This window comes from Chlorocebus sabaeus, chromosome 27 (assembly GCF_047675955.1).
Source record: "Chlorocebus sabaeus isolate Y175 chromosome 27, mChlSab1.0.hap1, whole genome shotgun sequence".
NCBI classification, from domain to species: domain Eukaryota; kingdom Metazoa; phylum Chordata; class Mammalia; order Primates; family Cercopithecidae; genus Chlorocebus; species Chlorocebus sabaeus.
In genome coordinates, this window is record NC_132930.1 from 2,300,146 (window position 1) to 2,327,119 (window position 26,974).

The 26,974-nt window shown below is 37.3% G+C and overlaps 1 protein-coding gene and 1 non-coding gene across 3 annotated transcripts in view; both read left to right on the top strand.

The window, feature by feature from the left end:
• TXK (TXK tyrosine kinase) overlaps nucleotides 1-26,974 on the top strand; it is a 72,855-nt gene that overhangs the window by 21,756 nt on the left and 24,125 nt on the right. For both annotated transcript variants that reach the window (XM_073012421.1, XM_008017464.3), the window contains exons 2-9: nucleotides 1,111-1,165; nucleotides 2,205-2,307; nucleotides 3,000-3,205; nucleotides 4,922-4,987; nucleotides 10,633-10,687; nucleotides 20,043-20,122; nucleotides 21,048-21,175; nucleotides 25,437-25,511. In XM_073012421.1, coding sequence (XP_072868522.1) covers nucleotides 1,111-1,165; nucleotides 2,205-2,307; nucleotides 3,000-3,205; nucleotides 4,922-4,987; nucleotides 10,633-10,687; nucleotides 20,043-20,122; nucleotides 21,048-21,175; nucleotides 25,437-25,511 — 768 coding nt within the window. The remainder of the gene's footprint in view (nucleotides 1-1,110; nucleotides 1,166-2,204; nucleotides 2,308-2,999; nucleotides 3,206-4,921; nucleotides 4,988-10,632; nucleotides 10,688-20,042; nucleotides 20,123-21,047; nucleotides 21,176-25,436; nucleotides 25,512-26,974) is intronic.
• LOC119627805 (U6 spliceosomal RNA) lies at nucleotides 9,393-9,500 on the top strand. The gene has a single exon (XR_005244031.1). It is a non-coding gene; the product is annotated as a U6 spliceosomal RNA (small nuclear RNA).

Below are 26,974 nucleotides of genomic sequence, written 5' to 3' on the forward strand. Positions count from 1 at the left end.
AAGTCTAGGCATAACCTAGACTTATTAGGTAGTTCTTTCTTCAAATATTCAGTTTATCTTTAAACTTATTCCAGAGTAAGAGCCTATGTTTTATGGAATACTATGCAGCCATAAAAACAAATGAGTTCATGTCCTTTGCAGGGACAGGGATGAAGCTGGAAGCCATCATTCTCAGCAAACTAACACAGTAACAGAAAGCCCAACACTGCATGTTCTCACTCATAAGTTGGAGTTGAACAATGAGAACGTATGGATAACAGGGAGGGGAACATCACACACTGGGGCCTGTTGAGGGGTGGGAGGCAAGGGGAGGGAGAGCATTAGGACAAATACCTAATGCATGTGGGGCTGAAAACCTAGATGATGGGTTGATAGGCGCAGCAAACCACCACGGTACATATATACCAATGTAACAAACCTGCTTGTTCTGCACATGTATCCCAGAACTTAAAGTAAAATAAAAAATAATAAAAAAAGAAATACCAATACCTAGATTCATCCCCAGATAGTCTATTTTTTTTTGGTGTGGGGTATTCAGGGTATGACCCGTGCACCAGAATATTTTAAAAGCTCCTCAGATAATTCTAACATGCTGCTAAGGTTTAGAACAATTTTTAATTGCAAGAAATAAATAAAAGAATCATCCCACTGAAATAACATCCCACTGAAATGTTGATGGAATTTTTAAAAAGAGCCTATGTGTTAAGCATTTTAATTTAAAAATATACGACAGACCTAATTCAAAATCTCTGCTAACAGATTTCCTAGGAGAGCATCACTTTTGGAATCCTATTCTCTTGTACATTTGTTAGTGAACATTAGCCCTGACAAAGGTAAAAGAGAATACACTGGTCATTTATCACTCACAGACTGAGGAAATGCAAAAACCAGGCCAGAGGAGAAGAGCCTGAGAAGGGAAACCACAGTGGCCAAGGTGCCAGAAACTTATTTTTTGCTTTAGTGACAGTTATTTGTCTTCCACTAGTGAAGGAAGGCACGATCGAGACTTTCATACGCTGTATAGTAATTCGTATCACCCATCCCTTAGAGACTCCCTCAATATCATGTACTCGTGGCTTTCTAACAGCTGAGAAATGACCTGCTTTTCAGATAACACCATCCAGTCGGTTTTCTGTTGCTGCTGTTGCTGTTCAGTGCAGAAGCGGTAAGTCTACTCCAAGGGCAATTTCTTGAAAATTAATTAATTCAGTTTCTTTAATACCTATGGAGTCACCATGTCTCTTTGCACCTGCTGTTCTCTCTACCTGGGAACCTTCTCCCATTTTCTCCCTGTTGAATTCAGGTCGAGGTCAAATGTCAGGTCATCTGGGATCCTTTCCTGGTCCTTCAGACTTAGTTGTTCATCCCATTGTGTTCCCACCATGTGCGGCATGGTTCTCCATCTAATTTTTATTTCATGTATGTTGTTTATAGGTCTGTGCTCCAATATGTAGTTTTTCGCCTTAATGACAAGAATCCTGTCTTAGTTATGTACCTCCCCAAAACTATCGGTGTATCTTATACTTTGGTGGCAGTAAATGACTCTGTAAGAATTAAATCCAAGGCAGCATGTTAACAGCAAAAGGCTAACATTTAACAGGAGCGTCCTGTATATCAGATACTGTGCTAAAAGATTTATGCTTATTAATTCATACAGTTCTCAAAACCACCTACTTTTTTTTTTTTTTTTTTTTTTTTACAATTCCCATTTTACCGATGAGGAAATTGAGGATTAGATAAGTTACACTGCTTACCCAAGGCCACACTATGAAATGGTGGAGCTGGGATTCAAACTCATGCTCCTAATCACTATACCATGTCTATTTACAACAAAAAGACACCATCAAAAGGGGTAATGCATATAAAATGACAAGCACTGAGCCAGATACAGAGTAAGTTTTTATTACCATGATTATAATTTTATGCCCCAAAGATGCACCAGACTCTACTGGGAATGTGACATGTTTTTTCAATTTTATTTTATAACAACTCTATGCTCTTAGCACCTCTAGTTACTGGATAAGGAAACTTAAGTTCTTAAAACTAGTAATTTGCCCAGGGAGATGGAGTTAGGAAGTCTTCTAAATGAAAATGGAGTTGGAAACAGACCTGGATGTTTCTACTATTTCTGTGAAAATCTAGTGGATGTATAGATACCTTTTGTACAAATAATTATTTGTAACATGATTGCTTTTCAATGTCAGACAAGTGAGAACACAGATAAGCCTGAGCCCAGATGAAGAGCTTCCAGAAAAGCACACCCAGCGTCGCAGGCCATGGCTCAGTCAATTGTCAAATAAGAAGCAAGTGAGTATCATTTTGACAGGCAAGAGGGGAATGGAAAAGGTTGTCTTTTTAGAGTCTTCATTCACGAGGTGCTGTTTGTTACCCAGAATCTAGTATCATGCTTGGCATAAAATAAGTGCTCAATAATTTGTGAAGGAATGTTCTAGAAGAAAGCAAAAGGAAAAAGAAAAGACCAGTTAAAATAGGCTACTTATATTTACAGGCAGAACTTGAAAATGGGCAATGAGTGGGAAAAAACATATTCTGGCTCCCGTCATTTTGAGGCTGAGATTAATTTTCACTTCAGTGAGAAACAGCATTCTTAGGAAGTATGGTAAACCCAAGCACGAGCTGCCGCCACACACAAAGAAAAAGGCCTTTTTCCTTCTTTTAAGGAGAAAAAAAATCCTTAAAACAAGGTAAAACTATTGAAGAAGAGTACATCATCTTTTGAGAATTTTGATATTAAAAAGTCCAGTGAAATGCTGGCAAGAGAGCTTGTTATCTCAAAAGTGTACAAAATGATGAGGGTATTGCTGGATCCAAAAGGAGTTTTATGGTTAGTCCTTTTCTACATTTATCTCATCCTGGCTTCTGCCTTGGTGTAGCTGGATAAGCAAAGTGAGGCAGAAGGCAAATATGCTTTATCCCTATATTTTTTAGTACAAATTATTAAAATGATTGTAAAACAACTCATTTCTTGGTTTTCACAGTCCAACACGGGCTGTGTGCAGCCGTCAAAACGAAAGCCACTGCCTCCCCTCCCACCCTCTGAGGTTGCTGAAGAGAAGATCCAAGTCAAGGCACTTTATGATTTTCTGCCCAGAGAACCCTGTAATTTAGCCTTAAGGAGAGCAGAAGAATACCTGATACTGGAGAAATATAATCCTCACTGGTGGAAGGCAAGAGACCGTTTGGGGTAAGGCACTTACATGACTTAGTCCGTATCCAATTCCTCAAACACAAAGAAGACTATTTAGTGACTCAGGCTTATAACTCTTTCCTCTGCATGAAATGGAATCTGTCCCCTCTCCCCCAAGATATGTGAGAGAATGAGAGAACAGTGATTTCAGGCAGTTTTCAGGCAGAGTCTCAGAATCAGGTACACCTGGCTTCACATCCTGATGCTGCCGCTTACTATTGTGTGTCCCCAGGCAAGTCACTTACCCTCTCTGAATTTTTGTTTCTTTATTTGTACAATGGAAATAGTAATTCTGACAATGTAGGTTCTTATTCTAATTTGTGCTTTCATTTGGGAATTTGTCGGTTTTTTCCTGTTAAGCTCTAAGGTAAGAACAGAAATAGTATTTTATTCACTTTTATGTTTCTACAATGACAAGTTTTGAAAGCAAACATTGCAGTCGCTGCTGAATTAGATTAGAAAGAGAAAAGATCCTGGGATGCAGATAGGTTTCATTGTGTCAGTTGCAACAGATGGTTAATGCCTGACTGGAGTCCTGAATTGAGAAGAATTCTGAGGAATATCTGGACTTCCTGAGAGAGAAGGCTGGCATTGATTTCTGATATTTGTCAAGATTTGGATATTTTAAGTATCCAAGTATTATAAGCATGTAAATTACATACCTCTCCAACTACATTTTCTCAGTGATGTGGCTCTCTTAACAGTTCTCAACATGTGATGGAGACTCTTCAGTGGAAAAAGAGGCATTAGTAGGTTCAGGACTGTGTAATTAGCCACATCTGTGGGTATGCTATTGGCATGCCTCAGACTTAAAAATTGAATTTTTTATTTCACAGTAAGTGAATAGAGTTTTTAAAAAATATAATATGCAAATATTAATATCAAAATTGTACTTTGCCACTACCTGCAAACCCAAGTGTCTCCCCAAAAGTAAATACCGTTATCCATTTTCAGATTATTTTCAATGCACTTACATACACATATCAAAATATATGGTATTGTTTGTAGAATTCATTACCTAAATCTTATCATACTTTATGCACGATTCTGCAACTTACTCTTATTTCTCAATAATATGTTTTGGAGATCTTTTTGTAATTTCAAATGTTGGTTAAGGTATAGGAAAAGTGAAGCCTCTACCATGCTGATAGGTGTGTTAATTGGTATATCCTCCTTTGAGGACAATTTGTTGCATATCCTGAAAGATGCACATATCCCGTGACTTAGCGATTCCCCTCCTTGCTATCTATCTTTGAGAAATATTCTTACTTCTGTACTAGAAGGCATGTTCAAGGATTTCTTTACAGCATTGCTTCTACCAGGGAAATGGCTAAACTAGAATACCTATACTACGGAACACTCCTCAGCAATTGAAAAGAATGAAGCCAATGTCTTTGTAATCGCTGTGTTTTTAACACAGTCACTATGATATCAGATGATCATTTAAATGCCCCCTTTTCTCTCTGAAAAGATTGTGGGGTCATAAAACCTCTTAAACTACTCACGTTACAAGTCGGGATCTTAATATATTTCTTGTACAGAGATTTTTGTTGAGTTCGAAATTTAAAAAACTTTCTTTTCTCCTTTTAACAATTTAATCAGTAAAATGAATTTGATTTCCCCCTACATCCTTGAGGTTTTTAAAGGATTATTGCCATGATAATGCCACAAACATGCCAAGCATTTTGACTTTTGCTTTTTCTTTTGTTGTAGGAATGAAGGCTTAATCCCAAGCAACTATGTGACTGAAAACAAAATAACTAATTTAGAAATATATGAGTAAGTCTTCTCCAAAATATAACCTATGATTAACCTATGAACATCAGGGACATTTTGGCAGCTTGTAAGTATAGATACTGTTTTGGGTCTGTAAAAGGAAAAGAAAGTAACACATTTGACAGCATTAATAATAAAGAGACGTTTGATCCTTATCATGGTTGATTCAGAAACTTCTTTTTCTTAAACTTATTTTTGTTCTGTTTTGTATAGCCACTTTTTCTGTTTTAACAGTGACAGTCTGAAACCAAACATTCATCTGGTACCTGTTTTATTGTATATTTTAACTGGAAAATTTACTTTAAAAAATGACATTAAATTTTCAATGAGTGGCAAATTGGACTTAACCATATAGATAAACGACTATATTTTGGCTCATGTTTTTATGTGTTTTAGAAATAGCTGAAGATAAGAACTAGGCTAATGCTGTAGTTTGGAAGAACCATTTGGCATGTTCACTAGAGTTCCGCCTAAAATCTATTTTTGTTACAATTACAGATTTGGAAGATGGAGGAAATCTTAGCAATCACTTTTTTAGCCCCTCATTTTGCAGATGAGAAGATTGATAGATTACAGGTAGAGAGCGGTAGAACTGAGACTAGTCATATGTTTTTTATAAATTTAGATTTTCAGTGTGAGCATCTCCCCCACCTCCATCTGGTTTGGGCACTTATCTTAAAATTAGCATATGCTTCCACCAGGTGGCAGTAGGTAATATATGCATTGAGGCATTAAGGCAAGTGCTTCTCTGAGAACCAGGCAGCAAATACAATCGAATGAGAGAAACTTCTTGGTTGGTCTTGCTACTAATAAAGCCCACCTAGAGGCCTAACTCAGTACATCTCTCCTAAAACAAATTCGAATTCGAAAGCTTTGGTGAATAATGTAGACTTTATTGGAGGAGAAAAGGAGATGACTTCAGGACAGATGACTCATCTACATTACTCTATGAGATTTCTCCAGTAGCTATTTCTGTTCTCTCTCCAGTCACTCTCCTCAGCTCCATCACAGGGTCTCTTCTCTCTTTTCCCACCTTCACTGGGCCTCATGGCTCCATTGGAGCCATTTAGCCCTTCCCGAGATTCTAATCTCCAGTAAATCAAAGTCCTCAGGTGACTGAACCCACCTTCCTTAGAAAACAGTTCCAAAGTGCTCACTTCAGCAGAACATATACTAACATTGGAATGATACAGAGAAGATTAGCATGGCAATTTTTAAAAATTGGAAAAAAAAAAAAAAAAAAAGAGGCCAGGCATGGTGGCTCACACCTGTAACCCTAGCACTTTGGGAGACTGAGGTGGGAGAATTGCTGGAGTTCAGGAGTTCAAGACTGTCCTGGGCAACATAGTGAGACCCTATCTCTATTTAAAAAAAAAAAAGAAGAAGAGAAAAGAAAAGAAAAAAAAAACAGTTCCACAGCTATCTACTCAAGAGCGTGTCCTCATGAGTTCTCACTGCTATCCCGAGCTTAAGCTGACCAACAAAAACAGGCCTCTTGCAAGGCCGGGTCAGAGGAGATTTTGTGTGTATTTACAGATACATGAAAATCTCTTGCTCAGAAAAATTAGAAAAATGAGACTTTTTTCATATAATTTGGATTTTACAGGCGATTAAAGGAGACATTTGTGAAGGTAGCTAACACAGTGCCTGGTAGTTAGTGAATGGATACTCACTACCTAGGAATGTTATTTTCCACCCTTTTGTTATTCATTCATTTGCTCATTGATTACCCTGTTTAGACAAGGCCTAGACTCTGGCTATAACAACCTGTTTATACTGTGGATGTTGGAGCATCTGAATTATACTACTCTGGGGTTACAACTGCTATCTCATTTCCCTGGGCCTTGATTTATATATGAGTTTTTTAAAAAAATCATCCTTTTTAAAATGACTCCAATTATGAGAAAACTAATTTTTCATTTTATTGCCATTTTTAAAAACAGCTTTATTAAGATGTAGATAAAATCGTTATCATTATTGATCGCTGAAATTTATTGATCACTTACTATGTCCCAAGCACTGTTCTAATGACTGTACAAAAGTCACTGCCCTAGGTTTAAGTACCAGAGCATGTGTATATAAATGGGAGCAACCTGGGTCCAAATCCTGGCATCGGCATTGACTAGTGCTTTGTTTCAGGGCAGAGTTACTTAATGTCTCTAAACCTCTGAATGATCTGAAAAGCAGAGACAATAATACCTATTCTATCTATTACATAATAAATATTCAATACATTCTAGTGATTATTATTTCATGAACTATGAAACTAACAGGAAAAACATTTACAGTTTGGTACACCTGGCCTATTATTTACAGGCGTTCAACACTCTTTTGTTGCTTCAGTCCTCAAAACCTTATTTGTTCCATCTGTATTTATTGTACACTTATGATGTACCAGATATAACAACATGAAATATGCAGAGTTATGGAACTTACAGTTTCTTGGGGAAAAAATAGACATTAAACCACCCTAAGTCCACAAATAAATGTACAATTTTGTTTATTTATTTATTTTTGAGACAGAGTCTCGCTCTGTCATCCAGGCTGGAGTGCAGTGGTGTGATCTTGGCTCACTCAAGCTCGCCTCCTGGGTTCATGCCATTCTCCTGCCTCAGTCTCCTAAGTAGCTGGGACTACAGGCGCCCGCCAGCACACCTGGCTAATTTTTATTTATTTATTTATTTTTTATTTTTATTTTTTTAGTAGAGACGGGGTTTCACCGTGTTAGCCAGGATGGTCTCAATCTCCTAACCTCGTGATTCGCCCACCTCGACCTCCCAGAGTGCTGGGATTACAGGCGTGAGCCACCGCGCCCGGCCCATAAACATACAATTTTAAATCGTAGTGTTATGACACACTGGAGCCTGGGGCTGGGGGTGGGGTGAGGGCGGCAAGGGGAGGGAGAACATCAGGAAGGATAGCTAATGGATGCTGGGCTTAATACCTAGGTGATGAGTTGATCTGTGTAGCAAACCACTATGGCACACATTTACCTATGTAACAAAACTGAATATCCTGCACATGTACCCCGGAACTTAAAATAAAAGTTGAAAAAAAAAAAAAACAAACTGTAGTGTTTTGAAGGAACAGTATTGGGCACTGTGGAAGAAAACACGGCAGGGGATGTAATTTAGATGGAGGATGTTGGGTTGTGTCTGAGGAAGTGACTTGAGGTCTAAAGGTGGTAGCAGGTAGTGTGTGTTGAGGGAGGGTGGGTGTAGTGGAAGGAATACTGCGTCAATGTGGAGTTCTGATATTTCAGGGGAACCTTTGTGCATAGAAAGATTTATGGCTACTTTGGCTTTAAATGAAATATCCGAATTTTCAACATTACAACATAAAAACCTAGTTTTCAGAAAGTCCTCAAATTCGACTTATAAAATTTGGTATACTATATATAAATCTAAAAAAGTAAGAACAATCAGCTTAATTCAAACTCAACATACTAGATATCCTTAAACAATCAGTCCGATTTATAAGCTCAGTTAATTAAATTTTTGGAAACTTTTAATTTGCATTAATAATCTGAATAAATTCAGTTTTCTTTCAAAGTACTTCACATGCCTGACAGGGCAAATTTACAATTGTAAAAAGCCGTATGCAAGTCTTTAAATGATCCTGGAAATCTAATAAACTAAACTTATAAATGTGGGAAATCAAGTTCCTTTAACTGTATAAATATCGTTTTAAAAACGAGTCAAATTATCTTCAACTTCAAATAACCAGTTTAAAATTAATTATGCCCTTTAAATCAGAGGCAAAAATCTAATATGCCAGATTCTCTTAAAATAATAGATATTTTAAATACCAAACATGTTGATTATTCCTGAACTTTACAGAAGTATGTTTCATTTATCTCATTATCTCTACACAGAATCCTTAATCTTCTCACAGTTAGAAAGTCACTTACTAAGGGAAGCAGATTCACCTTCTCAGATCTAATGGGGTTTCTAGATCAAAAATTCAAGAACACAATACTGTTTACTTATTGATCAGAAATCTAAGATTGGGACATGGTACCAGAGGTATTCACATAACATACAGAATGTTTCTACTCACCCGTAGCTGGACGTGCCGGATTAAAACAAAATGTAAATAGGATTCCTGTCCCCAACTCCTTCATGCACATCATTTGGTCTTACTTGTAATCAGTGTTGTCTAGGTATAAGAGTTACAGTTTTACTTATATATATTTTTGTTTTAAAAACCCCTTCTAACTTTTATGATCTGATTTAAATAGATGAAATTCTGAAATACTGTGCTCTTGCATCCTCTAAGTTCCATTCATTCAGTCTCTTTCCTGCCTGATAGAATTCGGAATTATTTTAAAGGATCTTGAATTTGTCACATATTTCTATCTGGCAATATTAGATTAAGTTTAAAATCTTCTTAAAAATCTTGTTTTTGAGTGCTTGCTTCGGCAGCACATATACTAAAAATGGGAACAATACAGAGAAGATTAGCATGTTCCCTGTGCAAGGATGACATGCAAATTTGTGAAGCATTAAATTTTTTAAAAAGTCTTGTTTTGAAATGAAAGCCTTTCAGTTTTCCTTTCTCTCTCTTTTGTTCTACCATTTTTTCTTTCTCCTTCCCGTACAACATTTGCTTATTGACTAGGTATTATATCAAACTGTATGTTTAGCTTACAATATTAGTTAATTATGTTTACTGTGTGTACTTCTGATATTCTAAAGTCATTTAATGACATGTTTCATGCAGAGAAAACAGCATGATTGAGGGCAGAAAAGGGGTTGGTGAATCTGGGGAAGGAAAGAATTCCAATGAGACTGAAGCTCAGTGAGTGACAGGAGCCTCAGGAGAGAGATGGGGTGGGAGAGGGTGTCAGAGGCAAGTTCATGTATTGATTGTTACATGTATTCTGTTTTTTGATTTTTTTAAAATTTTATTTTAGATCTGGGGTACACGTGCAAGTTTTTTTCTTTTTTTCTTCTAACAACAGTGTATTGTGTAATGGTGGGTATTGGGTTTCTGGTGTACTCATCACCCAAATAGTGAACATTTTATACAATAAGTCATTTTTCAACTCACCCCGCTTCAATCCTCCCTGCTTTGGGAGTCCCCAGTGTCCATTATTTCCATCTCTATGGCTATGTGTTCCCCCTGTTATCTCCCACTTAAAAGTGAGAACATCTACTAACTACTGACTATATATAATGTAATGCACTTAGGAGTGTCAGAAAAGTAAGAATGGGCTTTAATTTTTGGAAGGCGTAACAAAGCACCTATAAAAACACGTAAGTAGGAAGTTTCTGAGAGGAAAGACAGACATGAGTATTTTTTTAGTTTGCCAAAACTCTGTGTTTGTTCAAGATGATGAGGTCTTTACCACATACCTTTCATGGAAATCTATAAGAAGTTAAATCATTCATAATGTATACTAAGTATATATTGGAAGTTGAATTGAGATATGATAGAATAAACTAGATATTGGCTTGAAAATAAAATTATATTAAACTTAATTAACCCATAATGATATATTATTGTTTATCTGAATAAAAAAAAACCACTCAACTTTCTAAGATCAGATCTGAAGTAAGTTCTTAAAAATGAAGGAAATGAAGCCCTGTTTTTTTCTAAAAAAAATTGAATATAAAATTTAAAAATCATTTTTATTGCTTTTACAGGTGGTACCATAGAAACATTACCAGAAATCAGGCAGAACGTCTATTGAGACAAGAGGTAATTCAATATATTTGTGGACATTTTCAAAATTTCTGAGAAGTACTTATAAAGACTTTAAGCAACTAAAAAAGTATATTATTTCTTGTCTTTTCTAGTTCTAAAATATCATTATATCCCAACTATATATTTTATGTGAAGCTGTAAATCAGATATATTTGTATTAGATCATATTTTCCAACAACTTTCATTATAATTTCAGAAATATGTTTCTCCTGAAAGGATTTCAGCTCTAACATATGGAGACTACTGCACTCACTCCAAGGTGCATTCTGCCAAGCCAAAGGAGTCTCTCTCTCTCTCTCTCTCTCTCTACACACACACACACACACACACACACACACATATATATATATATATATATATATATTTTTTTTTTTTGAGACATGGTCTCACTGTGTCACCCAGGTTGAGGTGTAGTGGCTCGATAACAGCTGACTGAAGTCTTGACCTCCTGGGCTTCAAGCTGTCCTCCCACCTCAGTCTTCTGAGTAGCTGGAACTACAGGCGTGCCACCATGCCTGGCTAGTTTCTTTGTATTTTTTATAGAGATGGGGTTTTGCCATGCTGCCCAACTGGTCTTGAACTACTGAGCTCAAATGATCAGCCTGGCTTGGCCTCCCAAAGTGCTGAGATTACAGGTGTGAACCACCACGCCTAGTCTGGAGTCCTGTATTTGAGTTGTTCATTATAACCTTTGCATCAAAGGCAGTAAAGTATAGACTTGATCCTCAGGAACTTAGGTTAGACTCATTAAAAACACAAACAAAGAAAAATACCTACTGCTGCAGTGTCTTTGTTCTTTGGAAACAAAGGAAAGAGTAGAATAGCCAAAATATCAAACTCATATCAAAACTACTCATTTAGGTCAAACCAAAACAAAGCTGCCTATAGTTTAAATTTCCAACTGTCAGTAAACGTTAACTGTGGGTAAAAGTAGAGTCAAAACTAAAAACTAGGTAAGAGCATGTGTGTCATTTTGCTCTGCTGTTGGATATTGAGGAAATCTAGAAATGCGAATGAGAAAGAATCAGTTCTGTAACTCAAAACTCAATGCCAGTAATGGCTCAGGGTACAATGAAGACCCACTTCATAGCAGGGGCTATAGGCAGAGAATGAGGGACACAGGCCCATCTCAGGTGACCACGGATGGAGGTTGGACAGGCCTTGCTTGCTTGGAGGAAACTGAGTGTGGCAGAAAATATGCTATCTTCTTGGTATGGTCACAGCAAATGGCCTTTTGTAAGATGACATTAATACGTCCAACATGGAGAAATAAAATGTTACAACAGGTGGGCAGACTGAGAGAAGGAAAGTCCCAGAGGAGGTCTGCAGTTAGCACACTGGTCGCAGGTAATATGGCCCAAATCACTGGGCTGTGGAGATTCAGTATAAGAGCTTCTGCATCTGAAAAGAAACCAGACAAGGCAAGGGTCTCATCTCTTTTCAGAGACTTGAATAGGGAATTATACGCACAGGCCCACAACCCAGACATGGCAAATATTAAAATTTGGCCATGACATTTTAAAAATAAATAAAACATTACAGATACAGTTGAAGCCCACCCCCTTCATCTTCTTGGTCCTCTCTCATTCCTTAGAGGCAATCACAGTAGAAGGGTATGTTCTTGTTTTCTCCATGTGGTTAAATTTTGGTCATATATGCATGCACATAAACAACCTATAATGTTATTTTATGTATTCTACCATTTGATAGAAAGGAGATCATATGTATGTTGATTTTTTAGTTAAACATTATGTTTTCAAAGTTTATCGATATGGGTATGTATACTATAGATCAAATACATTCCTTTAACTGTATATTAGTGTATTTCATGATATGACTATATAAAATTGTATTCAATGTGGATACACATTCAAAATGTTTTTGATTTGTTACTGTTACAAACAGTGCTGCAATGAATTTTCTTATAAACGTCATTTTGTACACAGGGCGAGATGGAATTATGTGGCCACAGGGTATGTGCAGATTTAACATTATTAGATATTTTCAAAATATGATTCAAAATGGTTATACTAATTTATGCTTTTGTGGTGAATGAGATAAACTGGTTCCCAACATTCTTGCCAGCAGGTGGCAAGTAGTTTCACAGTTTTTTTTTTCAATTCATTGGGTGAAAAATTGTATACCTTTTCATTTTCTTGATTACCAGTGCAATTGAGTTACTTTTGAAGTGTCTGTAGGCCCGTTGAGCTTACTCTTCTGTGACATGCCTGTCAACATTTTTTGTCCACTTTTCTATAGTGCTTGCCTTTTGAACTCGTAAGTCTATATTTAAAAAATACAGCTGGGGGTGATGGCTAAAGCCTGTAATCCCAGCACTTTAGGAGGCCACGGCAGGTGGATCATTTGAGGTCAGGAGTTCGAGACCAGCCTGGCCAACATTCCGAAACCCCATCTCTACTGAAAATACAAAAATTAGCCAGGCCTGGTGGTGGGCGCCTCTAATCCCAGCTACTCAGAAGGCTGGGGCAGGAGAATCGCTTGAACCTGGGAGGTGGAGATTGCAGTGAGCCAAGATCACGCCACTGCACTCCAGCCTGGGTGACAGAGTGAGACTCCATCTCAAAAAAATAAATAAATAAATAAATAAATAATATTTTGAATACCAATCTTTTTTGTCAGCTATATGTTGTAAATATATTCTTCTGGTTTCTGGCTTTTAGGAAAACTTTATACTATTTTCTTTTCTCACATAGAATTTAAAAAGGTTAATGTGGTCACATTTCTCAAATTTTCCTTTATTATCTATGCTTCTTTTCTTCTTAGTATAAGAAACTTTTCTTCCTCTTGAAGTAATGAATGGATTTCTATCCTCTTTTAAATGTATTAAGGATTTGCTTTCCACATCTGGGTCTTTATCAGAAATGAGTGTGTATGTGTGTATAAAGCATGGGATATTTAAAATATACATATTTTTTTTATCTCAAAAATGTTTTTCTAATTTATGTATTTTCTAATTTATTTATTTATTTATTTATTTATTTATTTATTTATTTATTTATTTATTTTTGAGAGGGAGTCTCACTCGTTGCCCAGGCTGGAGTGCAGTGGCGCGATCTCGGCTCACTGCAAGCTCCGCCTCCCGGATTCACGCCATTCTCCCGCCTCAGCCTCCCCAGTAGCTGGGACCGCAGGCCCCCACCACCACGCCCGGCTAATTTTTTGTATATTTATACAGACGGGGTTTCACTGTATTAACCAGGATGGTCTCCATCTCTTGACCTCATGATCCTCCCGCCTCGGCCTCCCAAAGTGCTGGGATTACAGGCGTGAGCCACCACATCCGGCCTTCTAATTTTTATTTTAAAAACATATCTGGCCCTCCTACTTGTCACAAGGCATTTAAAATACATATTCTGGTTTGGGTTTCCTTATATTCTATTCAGCATTTATCCTGTTATGTTCAAAAGGGAGCCTGGCTTATAATTTTCTGTTCTCTTTGATTTTAGTATAAAGGTTACATTAACATCATAAAATGAGTTAAGGAGTGGGGCTTTGGCTGTCTTTCCTATCTCGGGAATAGTTTTTATTGGTTGGTTAGCTACTATAACTGTCCTGTAACATAGTCCAGATATGCTGCTTTTAAAAGCAGGTAGATACGTGATTACTGATTGAATTTCCTTTTCTTTTTGAAATGTTTGATAACTTATATTTACCTAGAGAATTGCCTATTTTAAATTTATTTTCAAATTTACTGCACAAACAATTCATGGCAATATCCTATAATTTTTATTTATTTCATATTTCAATAGTCAGTATGTTCACGTGGTTCAAAATCGAAAGATTTTGGAAAGTTTTCTTCCATCTTGTCTGCAAGCCACCAATTTCCCTCCCCACAGAAAAACTACTGTTAGTTTATTTTGTGTCCTTTCCAAGATATTTAACACATACACAAGGAAGTTCAAATATATTTTCTTGTGTTGCTACTTTTACACAAATGATAGCATACTATATACATTTACATATATATTATTTTTTCACATAAGGATATCTATTTAGAATCTTTCCACATCAGTACACAAAACGTGTCCTCCTTCATTTTATACCTGCATAGTATTCCTTAGTTTAAGTGTATCACAATTTTTAAAACCAATTCTTCAGTATGAAAATTAAATAGTATACATCCTTTTGCTGTTGAAACAATGCTACCATCCATAACCTATACACATATCTTTTCCCATTTATATGGGTTTGTAGGATAAACCCTCAAAGGTGCAAATTCTGGGTCAAATGAAATACACATTTCTAATTTTAACAGGTATTGAAATGTCCTCAGTAGGATTTGTATCAATTTATATGGCTACCAGAAAACAGCGAGTCTGTTTTCCCACAGCCTTTTCAGCCGGCACTTTATAGAAAACATCTGGATCTTTGCTCTCTGACGCCTGATCTCAGTGTGGATTTAATTTGCATTTCTCATATTCTGGGAATGCTAAGCATTTTTTATATGTTAAATTTTATATGTCCGTATTTCCGTTTCTGTGAACTCTTTGTTCATATCCTTTGCATTGTTTTCTATTGGGTTTTTGAGGTTTTTCTCAGAATTTGTAGGACCTATGTAGCTATATTAAGGAAATTAGCCCTTTGTGACATGTGGCGTTATTTCCTGCAGTTTTTCTATTGTCTTATGGTCTTTTGGCCTGAAGAGTATTTGAATTTTATATGTATTGCCTTTCCCATCCCCAGGTTGTTAAAAAATATTCTCATGTTTCTTGATCGCTTTAGTGGTTTTATTTTATGCATTTGTATCTTTGATCCATTTGTAATTTTTCCTGATGTAAGGAGTAAGATATGGATCCGACTTTATTTTCTTCTGGATGGTTACCAAACATCCACCTTTGTGCACTGATTTGAGATGCCACTGTCGTCATAAACAAAATCCCTATTTTGGATTATATCTGGGCTTTCTACTTGGTTTTATTGATCAGTCCTCACAGAGGACTACTACACTGTTTTAAGTACTGAGGCTGTCTCTAGTGTGGCTAGCTTCCCTCATTATTCTTTTTCAGAAATATTCTGGATGTATTAATATATATTTTTGTCCATATAAACTTCAGAATCACCTTGTGGTTGCATTGAATATGTAGATTAAATTGGGAAAAAATTTTCAGGCATTACAAATCAATGAGGTTTGGGGACCCTTTTGTTCTAGAAGCCATATATTGATATTCATATAGAAAAAATTAAAATTAGATTCATACCTCTTGGAAAAATAACCATAGGTATATTAAACACCTAAAGAGAAAAGTAAACATTTTTGTATTCTTCAGGAGCATTTTAGAGTTTTCTTCATGCAACTTTTGTATATTTATTTTTAAGTTTATCTTAAAGAATTTCATCTTTTGTGTTGGTGTCATAAATGAGTATATCTTGTTTTTACTTATGAAGCTTTTTATTTCTGTGAATTAATTTTGTAACTGATAATTTTGGTAAATTCTCATGTTTTATGTAGTAGGTTTTCACTTGATTCTCTTGGGTTTTCAGTATACAATCAGCAGCCAACAGTGATGATTTCAACTCCTCTTTTATAATTTTAATATAGTACTTTTAATGTTTGCCTCTCACTTAGTTGAATTGACTAGTGTCACCAGAACAGTATGAAATGCCAGTGAGGATAGTAGTGGGCATTATTTCTTTTTTCCCGTTTTTTTGTTTGTTTGTTTGTTTGTTTTTTGACCATCTTGCTCTGTTGCCCAAACTGGAAGGCAGTGGCACAATCTCGGCTCACTGCAGCCTCTGCCTCCCGGGTTCAAGCAATTCTTGTGCCTCAGTCACCCAAGAAGCTGGGATTACGGTCATGTGGCACCATTTTGTATTTTCAGTAGAGGCGGGGTTTGCTGTGTTGGCCAGGTTGGTCTTGAACTCCTGGCCTCAAGTGATCTGCCTGCCTCGGTCTCCCAAAGTGCTGGGATTACAGGCATGAGCCACTGCGCCCGGCCCTTTTTGAGATTTTATTTGGAATGATTTCCACGTATAGCACAATGCTGGATTTGAGACTAAGTGCTATTGTGTTAAGGAAGTACACACACATTCCTATTTTATTGAGGATTTTAAAAAATTGATACTAGAAGTTGAAATTTGTCAAACGGCTCTTGAACATCTCTAGGGATGTTCATGTGGTTTTTCTCCTTAGGTCTGCTGTATAGGTTGGTTCAAAAGCAACTGCGGTTTTTGCCATTACTTTTAGTTACTTTTAATGGAAAAAAACCACAATTACTTTTGCACAAACCTAATAATATGATAAATTATATTAATGAAATCCCAAATATTGAATTATTCTTACACTCGTCATGCAATTCTTCTTGGTCATGGTATATCATTCTTTTGTGCCACTGGATTTGTTTCTTAACATTTTATTTAGAAGTTTTACATTGATAAGACTGGTCAGTAGTTTTCTCTTTTGTGCACAGTTCTGGCTGTGCTGTTGATTATTGATATTAAGCTCATTTTATACATACAAACGGAAAAGTTTTTCTTCTTTTCATGTCATGTGCTCTGGCATAGTTTCATCTCTATACCATTTTTTTTTTGTTTAAGGTTCAGTACATTGTAATGTGTGACTATAGTACTGCTTAAATGTGGTAGCTTTTGGTTGGGCTCAGTGGCTCACGCTTATAATCCCAGCACTTTGGAGGCTGAGGCAAGAGAATCGCTTGAACCCGGGAGGCAGAGGTTGCAGTGAGCCGAGATATGCCACTGCATTCCAGCCTGGTGACAGAGTGAGACTCTGTCTCAAAAAAAAAAAAAAAAAAAAAAAAGTGGTAGCTTTTTAAAAACCCTATCAATTTTTCTACTCAACAGGTCCATTAAGATTCCTAGGCCAGGCGTGGTGGCTCAAGCCTGTAATCCCAGCACTTTGGGAGGCCGAGACGGGCGGATCACGAGGTCAGGAGATCGAGACCATCCTGGCTAACACGGTGAAACCCCGTCTCTACTAAAAAATACAAAAAACTACCCGGGCGTGGTGGCGGGCGCCTGTAGTCCCAGCTACTCGGGAGGCTGAGGCAGGAGAATGGCATAAACCCGGGAGGCGGAGCTTGCAGTGAGCTGAGATCCGGCCACTGCACTCCAGCCTGGGCGACAGAGTGAGACTCCGTCTCAAAAAAAAAAAAAAAAAAAAAAAGATTCCTAACTCTTCTGCATTCAATTTTGATAAATTTTGTGTCTTGCTAGTTTATTATCCATTTCACTCGAGTTTCCAAATTTATTGTATAGAATCAAGTAAATTCCTTAATTTTTACTGGATTCTTGATAATTTTCTCCTTGTGACTTATTATTTTTGACGGGTTTTCACCATTATTTAGTGATTAGGTTAATTAGCAGTTTGTCTATTATTTTTTCCTAAGCAATCAGATTTTGAATTTACTAGTCATATTATATTCTTACTTTAATAATTTATTATTTTCTATTTTGTCTTTATTAATTTATTTCTTCTACTTGACTTGGGCTTATTTTATAGTTTTTAATCCTAATTTCTTGAGTTGAATACGCTTATTTTTATTGCTATTGTTTATTGATATAAGTAATAAGACTATAAATTTATTTTTCTGAGTACTGCTTGAACTGCATAGCAGAGGTTCTAATATGTGATGTTTCCTTATTACTTTCTAGATATTTTTTACTTTTATTTGAATTTCCTTGAGCTATGTGAAAGAGAATTTAAAAGCACAGGCACGGTGGCTCACGTCTGTAATCCCAGCATTTTGGGAGGCTGAGGCGGGTGGATCACTTGAGGTCAGGATTTCGAGACCAGCTTGGCCAACACGGTGAAACGTCGTCTCTACTAAAAATACAAAAATTAGCCGGGCGTGGTGGCATGTGCCTGTAATTCCAGCTACTGGGGAGGCTGAGGCAGGAGAAGAGGAGAATGGCTTGAACCTGGGAGGCGGAGGTTGCAGTGAGCCAAGATCATGCCATTGCACTCTAACCTGGGTGACGAAGTGAGACTCCATCTCAAAAAGAAAGAAAGAAAGAAAGAAAGAAAGAGAGAAAGAGAGAAGGAAAAGAAGGAAAGGAAGGAAGAAAATTTAAAAATCTACAGGTGATAGGAGCTTTTTTACTTTTGAGTTTGTTATTAATTTCTGGTTTTATTCCTTTGTAGTCAGGAAATCTTGCTTGTACCCTTTCTACTTTGTTTCTATGAAGCTATCACTACATATGCAACTTTATATACATATTATATATACTTGTTTGTGTGTATTATATACATATACACAATACATTCAACTTTACTTTTTCATCTTTGTCTCTTACATCGTGTCCTCTGTGGTATGTAACAGAACCCTTGTACACCATAGGAATATAGTAAAAGCTAGATTTTATTATTTGGAATGTCTGCAAGAGATTCTTTGGTTAAAACATTTTGGCCAGGGAATAAGGCTTGGTCAAAATGTTTTAATTGGTGAATATCTGGAATGAGAAGGAGAAGATTCTACTTAATGTAATACGTTTATCTTGAGGGTCAGACCATGCTATTTGAGTTCTGCAATTCTCAAGCACAAAATAAATAACACCAGCACTTTGTAAGTGTAAACTTCTATGGGTTTGACAAGATTCTGAGATGTATTTTCCCTATTCATAAGCATAAGCACACTCAGTAAAGCTAAATCATTTTACAATATCAAACAAACGATCAAAACAATCCAACATTCAAGATTCTTTGAAAGCAATTTACAGCTTTATTGGCATCTCCCAAAAAGTGTTAATAGGAATCTAATTTATAATATAACTTCAGGTTTATGATCCTGTTCTCCCCTTTACCATTTCTTTTCATCTCTCCCATACCCCTATTACAACTAATATGGTTCCTTTTGCTTTTCTTTTCAGACTCCCCCAAATCTGTTCTTTCTCTCTCCTTCCCATGAACTCTGGTGTCCTTCCCCACTCCCTGCTGCCCCAGCTGTGTTCCTCCCTGCCACCCTGTTGCTCTTCTTCCAAAGTGCAAAGTACAATCCGGTCAGTCTGTCCCAGTGTTCTTCCTATTCTACAGTGATTTTTAATCTATTATCCTGATCAATATAACAAAAATAAATAGTAGGGTACGAGGTTGTCAAATAGAGAATTTTTCTTAGAAAAATCAGTAACAATATTCTAAAATACATTATAAATGCATGTCCCAATTACATTTTATTTTACAGGTGTGACTTCTAAATCTATAAGGGATATAAGATTTTGTGTACTTGTGAAGACAATCTAATTCTTTATATTGAGAATATAGTAGGTCGCTTATTTATGGTAGGTCAATATAGCTTTGATTTTCATCCCTGAGTTGTAGGTTTGTCTTTCTAAGAAGGAATAGACTTATTCAATAAATGATTTTTTTTTTTTGCAGTCTAAAGAAGGTGCATTTATTGTCAGAGATTCAAGACATTTAGGATCCTACACAATTTCCGTATTTATAGGAGCTAGAAGGTAAGCACTTGCGATTTTGGTTACTATAGAAATAATCCCTGGGACAGTCTCTATCACATAGAGAATATTAGTGAGAGCTTAGCTTAGGGAAAAGATTGTTGGCCTGGAAGTTAGAAAAACCAGCCAGTCTGTGATATATCCCTAGCATGCTCTATGTGACACTGGGTACATTTCTTAACCTCTCTTGTCTTCCTTTTCTCAACCATCAAGTAAAGTTGTAGTAGACACTGTTGGGCACTTTCCTCACATCCCTTGGTCTGTTCTGGGATTCACTTGCAGAAAGGTCTCTTGTACTCAGAAAGCTTCCTGTGTCTGTCTGCCTGAGGATGTTCTCTGGCTGTGGGAACTTGTGGGACTTACGGCTAGGCTGAAAGTGCCTGAGAGGTAACATCCCAGGAGCAACCCTACATTAAAGAGAATGGGAGTTGGTGAATAAATATGTCAGCTTCTTTGCACTTCAGTGGGACAACTGTGAAGTGTGTTCCCCAGTCTCTCCTAGGTTCCTACAAGTATTGAGCCCCAATTAACCATAGCAGTAACCTACTAACTAATGCACCTGGCATTGGTTTTTCCTCCCTTCTTGTCTCACATCTCCAATTGCTTACAGTGCTTGTGTTCATTCATTTAACCAATACTTGATATTCAGTATGTACTTATATGTATTCATTGTGAGATCTACTTTTTTGAACATTGGTCTTGTCACTCAGACAACTTTGGCTGAAGTTATGTTTGAATCTAAGGCCCCAATAATTTACTTGAGGAATTTTCTTGGCATGGGGAGGCACTTGTTGAATTTAGTCAATCCACTTCTCAGTGTAGTGTTGCTAGGATGAGTTTTAGAACTGGAGTCCTGTTGTTCAATGAGTTGGCTTAGATCCAAAGTGATCTTTCACTCTTCTAGTAATTCCCATTTTCTTGATTGTAGAAGTACAGAGGCTGCTATAAAACATTATCAGATAAAAAAGAATGACTCAGGACAGTGGTATGTGACTGAAAGACACGTCTTTCAATCAATCCCCGAGTTAATCTGGTATCACCAGCACAATGCGGCCGGTAAGTGGGGAACTTCAAACTGGGTGAGTCAGGGAGCCAGGCCCTTGATGGGCAATGCATCTTTGGTATCAGGCACTCAACAGGAGCAAATCTCCCTGTAGAAATAGTTTAAGTGCTTGAAGTACAACCTATCTTTTGAACAATTATTTCTTATTGATGCCTCTTCATTTTTCTAGTTGATTGGGGGCAAGAGGTAGGTCAATTTCTTATATTTCTACCAGGTTAGAAAAATGATAGATGACAGAGAAGCAAATAGTCATCAATCATTATGCATTTGTTCTGGAAATTTACATAGGACTAAATGTAATAAGATTTCAAATACCCTAAATAATGATGCTTCTTTCCCTTTGCCCCAATAAATCTGCTCTCTACTTTAGACAATTGCAATAGAAAATTACCCTTATATCTCTCATTCTCTGTTCTTTCTTGTTTGGAGAATATAAAAAGTCACAGAGAATACAGCCTTTCACAGTTACAATTTAGCGTAACTATACCAGAAACCTATTTAACCCATCTCCCCAGCCATTGTTTGCAATAATTGCTATTTGTGCAAACCTATCATCTGTGGACAGATATAGGATCCCAGAAAGCTCCAGCACAATTACAATCACCTCTCTGGCCTTCAGCCCTTGCCCAGCCTGTGCTGAACCACTCTGAGCCCATGGGGAATCTTCTTACCTCAGCATTGCAGAATTCAGAATCTACTGTAGCATTTCATATTACTTTGACTTCTTGCCATGCATTTCTTTTTTAGATTTCTCTCATGAAAAGTGAATATTCCTTTTGGAAAGAGCTCACTTTTCCATTACACTGGTTCTAAGTATCAGGAATATATCAAAGGACATTTTTATCCACTTGTGGGATGCATTCACACGGATATTCCAGGCAGTCACTGGAATTTTGGTTAAGGAGTGAGGGTAAAATATCTGGGTGGGGCCATAAAGGTCATAGTTGTAGCTAGAGATAGAGTCAAGATGGCAGTTCTGAGTTTTCTCCTTTACATTCCTCTTTTTCCTTCCTCCAAAGAAAAAACTTAAGAAAGAGTGGTTATGGTGAAAAAGTTAAATGAGGTTAGATGAGGGTTTTAACCTCAACTAGGTCTTAGAGTCACTGGTAAGTATCCATTCCTGTTCCCTGTTCAAACTTTTACCCTTCTCAAGACTCCTTTACCAAAATTAACCACTGCCCTATTAGCAAATCTCCCATCTGTCTACCTCACTAGGAAAAGTGAAGTCACCAGGCATGAGCGACCTCCGTCTCCTCTTCTGTCCCCATGCCTTGTCATCCTCATTCCCTCCAGTAGTAGTGAGGGCATGCCTGTGCTCTTGCCCTTACCTGCCAATCCACTGTTCCTTTCTCTCCTGTATCTCTTCTGTTCTTCTGACTTTCTCCCTTTAGCTCTTAATCCTATAAACATGCTTAAGACTTTCTTATCCTAAAAACAAAAACGGCTCTCCTCCTGCTGCCCTAATTCTTTCTCCCTTTACACATTACTCTTGTAAGTTGCACTTTTGGAAAAATGTGTCCACATCCACTGTCTCCACTCTCTCACTTTCCATTTACTTTTTAAACATCTACGATCTGTCTTCTGCTTTCAGCACTCCCTATTTGACCAGTGGCCCATATTTTGACAGTACAGTGGTGCTTTCTAGTTCTCATGTGTTCAGGTCTTCTCTGCTACATTTGGCAGTGTCACTTGTTGCTCCTTCGATGTTTGACACCACTCCTTTTTGGCCTTCTCTAACTGAGAAGTTCCTAGTGGGTCTTCCCAATGTACCCTACTTCTACTCTTCCCTTAAATAGTGGTTTTCCTACAGAATCCATCCCTGATCACTTGTCTTCTCACCTTAGGCATCTCCTTTTGCATAATCTTTTCTCTGGTAGACAAAGGCACTTGCAATCCTGCAGGCCCTGAACTTCACTTATGAAATAGATGCTTCATCTTACACCATTACTCTCCCTCCAAATGTCCTCTTTCTTTTGTCTCTCTCAGGTAATACCAGCATCATCCAGCCCCTTGTAAGGGTTGGAAGCATAGGAATTAAATAGATACTTCTTAATACCTCACTTCTGATTAATTATCAAATGCAATTGATTTCATATCCTAAATGTGTCTCCTATAGATTCCTGCCTCTCCCTACCTTCTAGTACCACCCTAATCATTGCTCACTTGGACAACTGCAGTAGCCTCTTAACTGGTCTCATTGCCTCTAGTGTTGATTTCCCCTTAATCCATTCTGCTAGTACCAGAGTGATCTATCAGAAATGTAAATCTGGGCACAGTGGCTCATGCCTGTAATCCCAGCACTTTGGGAGGCCAAGGCAGGTGGATCCCCTGAGGTCAGGAGTTCGAGACCAGCCTTGCCAACATGGTGAAACCCTATCTCTACTAAAACTACAGAATTAGCCAGTCATGGTGGCACATGCCTGTAATCCCACCTACTTGAGAGGCTGAGGCAGGAGAATCGCTTGAACCCGGGAGGCGGAGTTTGCAGTGAGCCGAGATCACACCATTGCACTCCAGCCTGGGCAACAAGAGTGAAACTTCATCTGAAAAAAAAAAAAAAAAGTAGAAGAAAAGAAAAAGAAATGTAAATCTGACTGTGCCCTCCTAACTTGGGACTTTTCAATAGCTTCCTCTCACCTGCAGGAAAATGTAATGCTCCCTAGTATGGCTTATGAGGCCCATCATACCCAGAATACTGCTTACCTCTCCAGTGTAATTTATCTGGCTCTACTACCTCAAGTACCCACCATCATGCTTCACATTTCTAAGTTTCATCTCATGCTGTTACCTCTACTTAGAAAGTAGGGTCCTTCCTAGTTTCTCCCCATGGGTTAACTCCATGTTTTAGTTTCATCTCAGTCATTTCCTCCTAAGACTTCTTTGAGTCCAACAATGTGTTAAGTGCTCTTTCTCTACGTCCCAAGGCACCCTATATACATCTCCAGCACAATACTTATTCTTTTCACATTAGAATGGCCTCTCTTTGCGTGTCTTCCTGCACTGAGATAGCGCTCCCTGTGGGCAGAGTCCTCATTTTACTAATCTTGGAATCTGCTGTGATCTTTGGGAATCTACCTAGAAGAGCGCCTTGCACACAATAGGCACTTAATATATGCTTCTTTTTGTTGTTACACTGGTCAAGGTCGTTTCTGTCTTCCAGCATTTGCACATGTTGTTCCATCTGCCTGGAAGGCTCTTCGTCAGTCAACGTCGGCAGAGCTGTCATCTTGTCAGAAAGGCCTTTCCTGAGCACCCACTCTAAAGTAACTGTATGTTATCTGGTCTGCCTTGCACTGAATCATCATCATCTACTTTTTCTTGTGTGTGCATGCACTTGTTATTTTCTCTTCCTCTCACTAGAATGTAATCTTCATGAGAGCAGGAATCATCAGCCTTGTTCTCTACTGTCTCCCAACATCTAGATAGTGTTTTATTAAAAGCTTTTATTAAAAGCACATACCAGGCTTTTAACAAATATTAGTTGAATAAATAAATAATAAATGATTATTAAACTAAGTTGAAATGTAAGGTATATGCCTAAGTGGGTCACTGAAAGGAAAAAAAGAGACATTTAATGTATAGAATTGTATGTGTTTACTGAACCAAATGAAGTCTCATTTACTCTACCATGCATTAAAAAAAAAAAAGAGTATAGAAAATGGGCACACTTCAACACCGTTGGTGGTTGAACAAATTAGTATAGCCTTTCTGGGCACTCTTTGACCTGGAAATCACATTTTATAAGGTGATAATTTGAGAAGTACAGACAAATGTATGTTCAAGGACATATGGCATATTTTATAATAGTGAAATCTTGGAAATAAATTTAAGCTCTGTTTATAGTCAATGACATATATCAATTACGTGCATAGTGCAAAAAGCTTTTAACAAAATATTTATACTTCTGTAAAATATATTGGATGTGTTCATGTTTTCAATTATGCACATAGAGATTTTTGCAAAAATGTTCATCGAGATGATAACAATCTATCTGTGGATACTAAGATTTTGTGAGGGATCTTTTGAGGTCATCTTTATACTTTCTTAGATTCTTTAAATTGTATACAATGAGCATTTTTTTCTTTTTTCTTTTGGAAAATGTTTTTCAAATGGGAAAATAAGCAAATGGACTAACTGGTAGAATGAATTTTGTTTGCCTAATTATTTAAAGAATGATAGTATCTTCTAGTATATTTCATTCTTTCTTCTGTATTAGCAACTAGGCTTGAAATATTGATTTCTCTTTCTCCTTAGGTCTCATGACCCGTCTCCGATATCCAGTTGGGCTGATGGGCAGTTGTTTACCAGCCACAGCTGGGTTTAGCTACGGTAAAGTGTGCACACATGCTGAAGTAAAATAGCAAATCCAGTAGTAAAGAATCTAGTCCGACTGGGTGCGGTGGCTCACACCTGTAATCCTAGCACTTTGGGAGGCCAAGGTGGGTGGATCACCTTAGGTCAGGGGTTCAAGACCACCCTGGCCAAAATGGTGATACCCTGCCTCTACTAAAAATACAAAAAATTAGCTGGATTTGGTGCCTGTAATCCCAGCTACTTGGGAGGCTGAGGCAGGAGAATCGCTTGAACCCAGGAGGCAGAGGTTACACTGCAGAGGTTACACCAAGATCATGACACTGCACTCCAGCCTGGACAGTAGAGTGAGACTCTGTCTCAAAAAAGAGAGAGAGAGAGAGAGAAAAAAAAGAATCTACTCTAAGTTCCCTATTGATTCTTTGAACTATCAGCACTTCTGAAATGTCTATCTAGAAACATTTCTTCTCAAAGTTTACATCATCCTTCTGAGACCGTTTAAATACGTACATCTCATAAGGACAATTAAAAGTTTGGGGAGAAATGCTTCAGTTTTACTTCAGATTTTACTGTCACATTACCAGGAGCCTTAATCTTCACCCTTTTGATAAATTACAATTCTTTTCATTTGGATATTTGGGTGGTTGTTCTTTGGTTACAAGGGTGCCTGGGAAATGATTCCTCTCCAAGAGAAGCTACTAAAAAGAGCTGTTCAAAGTATCTTCTTCATCTTTTTTTTTTTTTCTAACAGAACGTGCACAAAGTTCAATCTGAACCACTTTCTAGCAAATGTGGTATTTGTAAATCTGTGAGAATAAGTAAGTGCCAGGGAATCCTATTTTCTAATTTGGTGACATTTTATTCCTTTAAACTTCTCTCAGTAGTGGGATTCATAATATACTGAAAAAAAATTAATAACACAATTATATTGGGAAACAAGTAACTGGGACTCAGGATCTCATTAAGTGGGATGGAAGCAGGATTTCTAGCTATTATTGGTGCCTGTATTAGTCCTCTGGCCCACAGATAGTATATATAATTCAAAGTTCTACTATTAACAATTTACTTAAGTTAAACATGGTTCTTTAAAAAATTTTAAAACAAACAGAATAGTGTACAACTCATAAGTCATAAGTCTATAGCTTGATTTGTTTTGTCTGGTTTGATTATGTTATATAAACAGAATTGGACACTGCATTTTTTTGTGTCTGATTTCCTCCTCACCTCATTACATCTGTGAATTTCATCCGTGGTTCTGGGTAGGGCTGGTTTATTTTCACTGTGGTGCAGTGCTACACTGCATGACATACCACAGCTTATTTAGCTATGCTTCTTGTAGATGGCCATTCGGGTTGTTACCAATTTTTGGCTCTTACAAATAATATTGTTAAGAACATTTCTGTGTGTGTTTTGATGAAGTTAAGTGCACATTTACATTCCAGTATATGTTGGATATGTGCCTAAGTGTAGACCTGCTGGGT